Source organism: Setaria italica, chromosome VI (assembly GCF_000263155.2).
Source record: "Setaria italica strain Yugu1 chromosome VI, Setaria_italica_v2.0, whole genome shotgun sequence".
NCBI lineage: Eukaryota > Viridiplantae > Streptophyta > Magnoliopsida > Poales > Poaceae > Setaria > Setaria italica.
Genome location: NC_028455.1, coordinates 2739706 through 2750765, shown reverse-complemented (window position 1 = coordinate 2750765; position 11060 = coordinate 2739706). Strand labels below are relative to the sequence as shown.

The 11060-nt window shown below is 43.3% G+C and overlaps 1 protein-coding gene across 1 annotated transcript in view; it reads left to right on the top strand.

The window, feature by feature from the left end:
* Positions 1 to 10524: 10524 nt before the first annotated feature.
* LOC101778979 (autophagy-related protein 8C) overlaps positions 10525 to 11060 on the top strand; it is a 2735-nt gene continuing 2199 nt past the window's right edge. Inside the window, exons 1-2 of the mRNA XM_004972611.3 lie at positions 10525 to 10754; positions 10841 to 10930. Of these exons, the coding sequence (XP_004972668.1) occupies positions 10894 to 10930 (37 nt within the window). The 5' untranslated portion in view covers positions 10525 to 10754; positions 10841 to 10893. The remainder of the gene's footprint in view (positions 10755 to 10840; positions 10931 to 11060) is intronic.

The following is an 11060-nucleotide window of genomic DNA, read 5'->3' as shown; positions in this document are numbered from 1 at the left end:
AGGTTTCTGTGTGGCCAATCTTCAGCCAATGCAAGCAGCTACACTGCTATAGCTTGCCCAATATGGATACTGCTTCCATTTCGTCCTTGGACACAGGTTGTTGGAGTGCAGCATCAGCTAGCATTATAGCTTTCGATGCATGTAGTGATGTAGAGAGCAGCTGGAGATCCCAGGTGTGCTTGTTTGTTGGTTTTAGCCCATTCAGACCACCAACTTTCGCTCTCTTGGACTGCCACGTGAACGATTGTATCCTTAGCCATTTTGAGAAAATTCTCTAAAGCAAATCATGGATAACCCAGTTCATCAAAAGTCTAGATAGTACTGCACTCCATCACAATGCATGCCTCCGCAACTGCATGTGATCGAATCACACATACTCCGTATGTAGTACTATATACATTCGGTTACAGGCACACATGTGACCGCCCAAGTTTAATTTTCCTCACCCTTTGTATTTGAAGAGATAAGAGGGAGAAATTAAGATATTTCCATGGTCACTAGGTATGAGGAATTTTATTTTTCAATTCCTACATGGGCTAGTTGAACCTTTTCTTTGAGATTTTGTAGGTAAACCCTGCATTCCAAGAAAAAAAAACACCCCTCGGTCTAAACCATTTTCGATTTGACGTTTATTCTTTCTCATCCATCTGAATCTCACTCCACCCATATGAAAACAAAATTAATTTCACATAATTGCTAGATCATTTTTGCTTCCTTGGATTTGCATGCAGGACAATTGAACTAGGGTGGCTGCACATAGTTGCGTATCCGTTGCATCTCTATGCATGCCTCGGCCCTATTTGTCGGCCAGCACACCATCATCATTGTACACGAGAGGGGAGCATGAGACAAATTAGTAAGATTTGTATATAGTTGTGTCGTTTATTGTACGAATTCAACCGCAATCAAAAGGAGAATCTCATTTAGTTTTTGTTGTGTATAGAAATGAACATGCAAGGTAGCACCCTAGACCTCAGAGGAAGAGGCATCTTAGGTGAGCCTATAGGATTTGGTTAAGGAAAAAAATGCAACTATCCAAACAAGTATATAGAGCTAAAGAAAAGCAGATACCATCCCTTGGTGCCTTTGGTAGAGTTCCTACATCTGATTTTTCGCTGAATCCAGCAGGAGTTTAGAGAGAAGTGATTCTCTACTAATTTTGTGAAGTGATTCTTTGAAATGAACTAAGAGGCTCGGAGCTGAAAAAAGTAGCTTCTCCTAATTATGTGAAGTGATTCTCCATCCTGATTTTAAGAGTTTATGCTAGAGAATCAAAGAGAAACACTTCCAGCCATAGAATCACTTCTCTCAAAGAATCAACTCCCATAAAGAATCAGAATCAGATGAAGCTCTACCAAACAGATCCTTATTGTCGTTGTCACCATTGTAGTCACTTTTGCCGTAGTGTTTGCCACCTAATCGCTCCATCAAGGTGAGTAATAAAAAGATACACATATATCAGACAATTTTTGGGTCTTTGATCCGTTTGCCCCCACTAGAGATCCAGTCGGCGGTGACACGTGGGTTGGGCCGTTAGGGCCAGCATTGTTTTCTCTGGTTATGCATAGCTTCCGTTCGGAGTGCTTTTGTGAGAACTCAGAACAAGGACGATGGCAACAAATGGCATGCATTTCCCTCATTTGTGACGTTGAGCATGCATGTGTTGCCTGCTGCTGGCAGGGTGGCAGTAGGAGGGCTGAGGGGGGCCAAGCCCCCCTAGGCCCCTATACTTTGGTCTACTACATAGCTTTTTCTTTTTTGAGAGGAAACTTATTACTTGTGCTCACCAGTATTTTTTTTAGTGCACCGGGTTGAATTTTATTGAAAAGATAACATGAAATTTACATCAAGCCCCTTGTGAAGGCACTCCCGAAATAAAACAAATTACATTGAAGCTCAAGTGAAGAAGAGGTGGCTTGAGCTCACCAGTAGTGCAATGTTGCTCGGGCGCTCCTATCTGTATTCCAGAAGGTGGACAAGCTAACCGTCGCATGGACCATCGCGGCCCAATACACTGGGCCAACGGCGGCCTGCTACTTCTTTTACGCGTGGAAACTAGCGCGAGAACCACCGGAGGCAGTAGCTTGCCAGCTTGCTGCTTTTTTTTAATCACGAGGAGAAGGCGCAGAGCAAGTACTAAATATGATGCCCTCATTTTTTAATCTGTATCTAATACGAAGTACGAACGGACCACTACAATAACATTTTATCCTATTTATTTTAATCTTTGTGATTATAAGTTACTATTTGATACTTTCATGCTTTCAACATTTTGAATAACAAGATTCAACAATTCTCGAAAACCGTTCAACAATTCTCGAAAACCGTTCAACAATTTAAAAAAACTACCTCAACATTTATATGAAAAATGTTGGAAAATATCATATTCAACATTTCATAAGATCTAATTCAACATTTTTATGTAAATGTTGAGGTAATATAGAAAAAGTGTTGAAACAATATAAAAAGTTAAATGTTGAGATAATATAGAAAAAATGTTGAAACAATATAAAAAGTGAAATGTTGAGGTAATATAGAAAAATGTTAAAAAAGTTGGTCTAAATGTTGAAATGGTTCATGCGAAATGTTGAATATTTATTTTTATAAAAATATGCACATAGGATATCATTTTTTTACATTAATTCTAAATAATCTCATGGTTCGATGGATTCAAAAAATGATAAGCAGTTTAGGAGATAAATGATTTTGAAAGTAATATTGCCCACCTACCACCTATCTAGCAACCAACAGTTGCCCGCCACGTGTGCGTATATGCATTATCTTGCTGCATGGGTGCATGCTTTGCTGCGCTTGTCTGTGAATCCGATCCGTCCATACGTGCAACACGAATCTTAAACACCGGTAGATGCATAAGCTTTTAACTTCCGGAAGATATATAGGATTTCCAGTGTTGCTCGGGCCATGCTAACTGGCGCGCGCCAAGAGCATTATCAGCCATAGAATCCCCATAGCCCAAAAGACTCTCCCAAACTTTCCATTTTGACAAATTATTAATTCCCGTAACTTTTCATTTTTAGAACATTAAGAACTTATACACATAACTTCGACGCATAATTTCATACTAACAACTTATAAGATAATTTTAAAGCATAACTTTAATGGCATGCAGAACTTATGCATATAATTTCTACGTACAATTTATAAAGGACACGTTCAAATTCTTATTTTTACAAATTTATAACTTATACAAACGATTTATACATAACTTTTTGCTGCCAACAGCTTACGTGATAAATTTTGTAATACAACTTTCATGATACACATAACTTATATGCATAACATTTGTCATAACTTACGAGAATGTAACTTATACGCAAACAGTATTTACTTGAATACAAAATGATATGGAAAAATTAATTGAATAGGAAAAAATGAGAAAGAAAAAAACACGCTTGCGCGTGCAGCATGGCGATCCACATGGGGCCGCAGCAGCGCCATCAGGAGAATTCAGAAAATAGCACTAGTTTCACATGGTGTTCAAGAAATAGCACTTGATACATGTGAATTCAGAGAAGGGCACTGGTTTTAGCAGATGGGTCGGTAAAACACGCTACAGCTACCTTTTTCAGTTTTTTATTTGGGTTTGGTCCTTTCTTCACTTACAAATGGACCAATTTGCCCCATGCAGCATTTTCAGGCCTCCATTTGTGCCTCTTCTGTCCAGTTTTGATAAAGGAGCCATAAATTTTCACAGTGGTCAAAGTGGCTAGCCGCTGCTACTAGTAGCCATGCCGTCCTTTTAGGTTTTGGGTGTTCTGAGAGTGCTCGAGGAAAGAACGCGTTTGAGCATACAGGGGAAGGGGAACGAGAGTGCGAGACACAAGGGGCAAGTTGGTCTTTTGATTTTTTTATGAAACAAAGGGAAATAAATAAAATAGAGGGAAACCAAGGAGGAGTGCTATTTCAGGAATGGGAATTTTGTACGTAGGACACCCTGAAATGGTGGTTTTGTGTGTGATACACTCTATTAATCGATTTAGTTGACTGGACAATACCATTTTATGTTTTTATCTCCACCACACCACAGCACGTAAAAGGACCGTTTCGCCCTCCTAGGACCGGGCCCACCCAGCTCTCTCCCTCTCCTCCTTTCCCTTTCCTCTCCGCGTCGCCACTCCGCTGCCACCGTCTGCATCCTGTGCCCCGACCATACCGCACCGCCACGGGCCACGTCCTAGGCCCAACCCCTTCGCACCGGCGCAAGCCACATCCCGCACCCCACCCCCTCCACGCACCCATCAGCCACCGTAGGGCACCTCTTGTGCCGCTCCCCCTTCGCCGCCGCAGGCCACCTACCGCGCCCCAACTCTACGCTGCCGTGGGCCACATCCCGCGTCGAATCCCCTTCGCGCCGCTGCAGTGGCCACCCTGCAGCTCCCCCAGTCTCCTCCCTGTAGCTGGCCAAGCACGCACGGGAAGGCGCACATCACTCGCTGCCTCCTCAGCGGCATGCTCCCGGCCTCCATCCCCGCATGGAGGAGGCGGCGACGGCAAGCACCGGAGGGTGGTGAACAGTGGCACGCACCCACGGACGACCTCCAACGGTGCGCCGCTCAACAACGTGCCCGAGTTTGGCATGGGAGGGTGAGAGGGGGGGGGAAAGGGAAAGGAAAAGGAGAAGAGGTAGAGGGCTAACAGGTGGACCTGACCTTATGAGGGAAAAATGGTCTTTTTATGTGTTGCAGTGTGGTGGAAACAAAAATGCAAAATCGCAGTGTCCAGCTGACTAAATTGAAGAATGGAATATGTTTCTCACAAAACCACCCTTTTAGGGTGTGCTACACACAAAATTCCCTACGGGAATCCATGAGATGACTGTGGTGTTGTTCTCTAAAATCGTTCTCTGAAATTCCAAGATGCCAGAACACCGTGCGAGACTGGTGTTGTTTCGTGAATTTTCCTAGCATCATCACGTGTGGGTGTGTGGCCCCACCTCCAGAAATTCGGGTATTCAACTCCAATACTCGAATTCCCGATTTACCCGAACTATGCTAAAATCCATTGGATTATGCACTAGTAGATTGTAAATGTAGCGAATTTATTAGTTTGATCCATCAATTTACTTGTTTTTTGGTGTGTAATTGGTATGTGATATATTGAAATGTGTTTTTGTTTCATCTCATGTATTATCAAAGTTGTGGCCATGATATAGTGGCGGTTGGGGAACAAACATATGCAATTTATTGGGTAATTCGGGAAAACTCGAACCCGATTTTTTCGGGTACCCAAAAATTCAGGTATTCTCTATTTTGGGTGAAGTTCGGGTAGTTATTTTGAAAACCCAAATCTATATTACCCTACCCGAATTTCCTGAATTACCCGAATGCCTACCCTATCTGTGCTGAAAATGCAAAGACTTATTGGGCCCACTATCTTGTTCATCACTTTAGTAGCCCCACCTCCGCATAAGTTGGGCCTGCGGCCCGATACAGGCTCTAGGCCCATCCGGCAGAGGCCCAGTCAAAGCCTACTCTCCTCCCTCTCTACTAGTCTCTCTGCCGGTCTGCCCATCTTCGCTCCCCTACGGCCCTACCTGCTCCGTGTTCCCGCCCCCTCAAAAAAAAAAAAAAAAAAACTGCTCCGTGTTCCCTCCTCCGGTCCTCCCCCAAAGAGAGAGAGAGAGAGAAACCCTAGCTCGCGGCTCACCGGATGGACCCTCAGCAGCCGGAACCCGTCAGCTACCTCTGCGGAGGTGATCCTTCATCCCTCCCCCTCCTCCATCCTTATCTCCGTCCCGGTCTAGATTTGTCGCCCCGGTTCTCGGCCGGGTCAATTGTTCGTTGCCGGGACAGCTCACCGCGACTGATCTTCGTGCGTGTAGCTTAGCAAGGGGTAGGAAAAGAGAAGGGACGCGGTTTGGCTTCTTTGTTTCTCACCTGGAAAATATTTTTTTCGGGTTCTGTAAGATTACATGTGTAGATGTCGTACAAGAGGACCGAAATTGGTCCTGGAATTTTGAACCCGTAGAGATGTATTAGCAGCTTTCTCCAACTAAGGGTGATTCATCAATCCGGAAAATTAGAAGCTTTGGTGGCTGAACACGGATCGAAATTACAAGTTTTAGTGACTCCCAACTTATGCTTACCGATGAATGTCTGGTTTCATCTCCAGTAGTTTCCCCACAGTTTGCTGTTTGCCGGATAGTGAATTATTTAATTCCTCTTTCATTTTCTGAAACAGAGCATCGATTGCTTTTGTTTCAGATTGTGGATCCGAGAACACGCTGAAGCCGGGAGATGTGATCCAGTGCCGCGACTGCGGCTACCGCATCCTCTACAAGAAGCGGACCCACCGAAGTATGTCCACTTTTACTCCTCTCTTGAAATCTCATGTGGCTGTGTCTGAACTCTGAAGTGATTGCTTGTGCTTTCACAAATGTCTGCTTAGATTCTACTCTAGTTGCTGATCGGCACATATATAACGGGACACGTCCTTTATGGCTTCTGATAACATGTTTGCGCTGTTGTTACATTTTTCCTGGGTATATCATAGACGTGTACCATGTGCTTGTGGAAATATAGCCGGTAAGCCATCGAAAATCTCATATATGCCTGACAGCCTGTTTCAGAAGGGGTGGGCATTAAGTTACTTTACCTTTGCAGACCACTTTCAAGTAGTTCAAGCACATTGTCATGGAGTAGTCCTGCAGTTGCCCAGTACCCATCTAACTGTTGCTAGATATTTTTCCCCATGTGTCTATATTTTGTACAATGTAGATATAGTATGTTTAACCTGGAATGACTTTTTTCAAAAATTTACTTAAAATGATGAGAAAATGCTTGTTTGTATCATTATTTTCTACTTTTTAAACAGACTCAGCTTGCTACACCACAATTAATTGACCATTTCTTTTTTAAACCTGCACAAAAGGTGTAGCTGGCTTTGCTGGAGATTATGTGTGTACAAAAGTGTCTTATGTTACTTTTGGTAGTATCACTGTATGCACTGTCATGGAACTCTTTGAAGGTTGTATAAATTCTCAGGGGAGACATTCCATGGAAATATGAACTTGTTTGTATAATTCCAAGGTTGTCTGTGTCTGAAGTGATTGCTTATGCTTTCACCAATGACCGCTAAGAATCAATTATAGTTGCTGATTGGTACATATATAACAGGACACATCTTATACGGCTTCTGATAAGTGATAACAGGCTTGTGCTGTTGTTATGGTCTTTCCTGAGTATAGCATAAACGTGCACGGTGTACCATGAGCTTGGGTAAATATAGCCAGTGAGCCATGGAAAATCTCATACAGGCCTGACAGCCTGTTATCAAGAAGGGTTGGACATTAAGTTATTATACCTTTACAGACCACTTTTAAGTAGTTCAAGCACATTAGCATGGAGTTGTCCTGCGGTTACACACTTACCCATCCTAACTGATGCTTTATATATTTTCCCCCACTGTATCTCTATATTTTATACAACGTAGATATAGCATATTTGACCTGGAATGGCTTCTTTTAGAAAAAAAACTTAAAATAATGAGAAAACACCTTTTTTGTTTCATCATTGTTTCTAATTCTTAAGCAGACCCAGTTGGCCAGTTTGCTAGTCCACAATTAATTGACCATTTTGTTTTTTTAACCTGTCTAAATGGTGTACCTAGCTTTGCTGAAGATTATGTGTGGATAAAAGTTTCTTCCATTACTTTTGGTAGTATCGCTGTATGCACTGTCTATTTGTTGACTAAACCAAAGCCTAACCATGAAACTCTTCAAAGTTTCTATAAATTTAAATTCTCAGGGTAGACATTCCATGGAAAGGTGGAACCTGCAAGTTTAAATTACCTTTTTCGACCATTTTCAGTAATTATTTAGTCTTTGAGGTAAATCTATTCTTATGTTTAGAGCTCTGAGTTTCTTGATGATTAGGGCCCAGGGCCATTGTCATCCAAGATAAAAAGTTACACCCCTTAGGCCTTTAGCCCCCTACTCTCTTAGATCTATTTTGGCAAGTGGTGGAAGTCTCTTGATGTGGTTACATTTATTGAATTTGCCATGGAGTAGTTAGTTACCAGGCCCTGCTTAAATATATGATTATGTTTTTTTTTCATGAGCTGTCCATCATGGTGCTTGTACATCCAGGAGTGTTTGACTGGCAATTAGACTGGTTTATATGCTCTTACATATGTACTTTATTTTGGGTAATCAGATTATTAGGGTACATGCTTCCTTCCTAGAGGCTGGTTAACTCTCCCATAAGGTATTGTAGGTTGTGGTTCTTTGATGCTGATGCAAATGAGTTTTTTGGTTCATAAATCGGAACACTTGTTTTTCCACAATAAAGGTTTTCCCACTGGACATTGTGTTGAAGAGGATTATGTTGTAATGGGAAGATGGATTGCCCTGTCCTTAAAGGAGAAAGGGATGGGGTAATTGGAGGGTATGCAAATTGTTGTTTTAATGGTGAGGAGGAAGGTGGTAGGCATTGCAGGTGGTTGAGGTTGACGTGATGGTGTGATTGAGGAGCAGAACTTTAGGTTCTACCATAGGGCTTGAGTGAGGTAGAGTGATGTTTGCTGATGAAGTTGAGGTAGAAAAAGTGGCAATCAGCTTGACATCTTGTTTCCTTCATTGTTTGACAATCTCAGTTCAGGGCATATAGAACCCACCCTTTGTCCCTTTGTGTGTACATCACGGGAACCACTTGGCACTGAAATTTGGTAGCCAAACCAAATCCAAAAATAAGATCTCACAACTTTTAACTGAGTTCAAGCGACATCCATTGTCCTGATTAGTTGCACCCTTCTTTTGGCCTTCGCTCTAATTTGTAAAGCATGCATGCTACTTGATGCCAATAGTTATTCATATTATTTTTGCAATTTAAACTGGATCCATACTTGTCTTGATCAATATGTTGCTCTCATTTTTTGCAGTTGTTCAATATGAAGCGCGCTGAGGGCAAGGGGACGACATCCTAGGTGGTTGGTTGTGTGCCGCAATCAGTGTAACAGGTCGCCTGGGAGACTGACTCATGGTAATTCGTATGGTATGGTAACTTGTGTGTAGGCTGTAACCGTGTTCTGGACTTCATCTGGAAGTGTTGGAACACTCTGAAATGGTGATGGATGTCAGAGACCTTATAAGTACTGATTGAAGTAGTATGGTTGCTGGGAACCTAAGATGGTGCCCTTCTATGCCTTGCTTTGCGCTGTTAATCTTCTGTTGCCTAGCGATATTGATTGAAGCGGTATTGTTTGCATGATCTGAAAATGTCTATCCAAGTTTGCAAATGTCGAGTGTTATCCGACAAAATGGTGGGCCCTTTTCTCTGTGTTCCAAGTCGGAGCAACACGCGTCGCCCTTCTGGAGGAAGGGATATCCTGGAACTGGAAGGCCCTCCGTTTGGTAGGAAGTCGCAATCGGTCGCTTTCTACCCATAAAGACTTGAGAAAGAAGTGGCATGTAACTTGTCTATATGCCGCTGCTGCTCTGGTATCATCTTCCGTAGGGTTCCATCGAGATTCATTGGTAGCAACACGATTCCGACATAGAGTTCTTCTAGGATACGGGGAGTTGGGTTCGTAAAACCGCTGTAAGTTTAGCTAAACTTAGGCAGGATTGCATTCTCACGTTATACCTAATCTCACCGTCTGAAATTTCAAGACTTTCTTGCATAGAACGAAAATTCGAACCGCCGATCGAACTGATTTACTGGTCCAACCAATGGTTCACTACCGGTCCAACTAAAACCAATGGTTCACTATCGGTCCAACCAATGGTTCACTGGTTGAACTTGTGGTTCAACATTTATCAATATAATACTTATTTCTCATGATTCATACGAGTAATATGCAAGTTTTATTACCAAAGCATATCACATATGACATAATAAGGATTACATAGAAATAATATAATAATTTGTTGTCCAAAGTTCCAAAATCAATGTTCAAACGTCGAACTGTTTACTAGTTCACTGAAAACCAGTTCACTAGTTAGATACAAAACCAGCCGGTTCGCACCGATCCAATTGCATCCGATCTTTTAATTGAACTGAACCAGTCTAGTCATCGGTTTACAGTTTTCCTGGTTCAACCGGTGAACCAGTTCGGTTTTTTCTATGCGTTCTTGAGTACTATTACTTTTTAATATGGTGATAAATACTCCCATCCGATTGATTGAAAACATAGGACGTGGCTTGTTTGCGAAACAGATGAATTTTAACGGAAATTTTAATATTTAACAGACAAAAAAGCATTAAAACTATTAGTATGCAACTAAATCCATACTCCAAAAATACCTTAAGTTGACATATATTATCCGGAAAAAAAAATCAAAAGCCCAGTTCTGGAGTCCTGGTCAATACACTAGAAAACTGCCTCCTGCATAGGACCACCATTTTAAAAACCAAAAAAACAAATCGAAAATTTCAACAAGTGGAATCCAATGCGAGCACAAGCACCCAAGTGGCGAGCGATGGCGACACGGAAGACCCGGAGGTGAACTCCTTCCTCGGGACACGCAAGCAAAAGCAAAGCAATGGCCGGAGGAGGAGGAGAGGGACGGACTTATCCATTCCAATTCCACCCTCCCCTCTCATCTCTCCCCCGTGGGAACGGGGGCGGCCGCACGCTACCGCTTGCGTGCGCGTAGCATTTAACCAGCCGAGCAACTCCCCTATCCCCACTCCTCCCCCACCTCTCCCGGTCCTCGCCCCAATTTCTCCCCCCTCCGCCTCCGACCGATCCCCGTCCAATCCGCTGCCGCCCGGTCCACCCACCCGTCCGTCCCGGTGAGTACCCGCCGCCGCAGCAGGTCGATTCGATCCGGGGCCCTTCACCTGCGGCTAATTCCTGACCCGATTCGTCTCTCACCCAGGTTTGCTGCTGCCTGCGGTCGCGCGCGGTTGAGGAGGAAGAGGAAGGCGGGCGATGGCCAGGAGCTCGTTCAAGCTGGAGCACCCCCTCGGTGCGTCCTCCCCCGCCCACTCACCCCTCTCGCTCGTCTCTAATCGGTTCGTTGTCCTCGTCGTGGCGCTAGAGTCTCGGCCGCGGCCGTGGTACCGATCGATCGGATCGATCCGTTGAGTTTAAGCGGA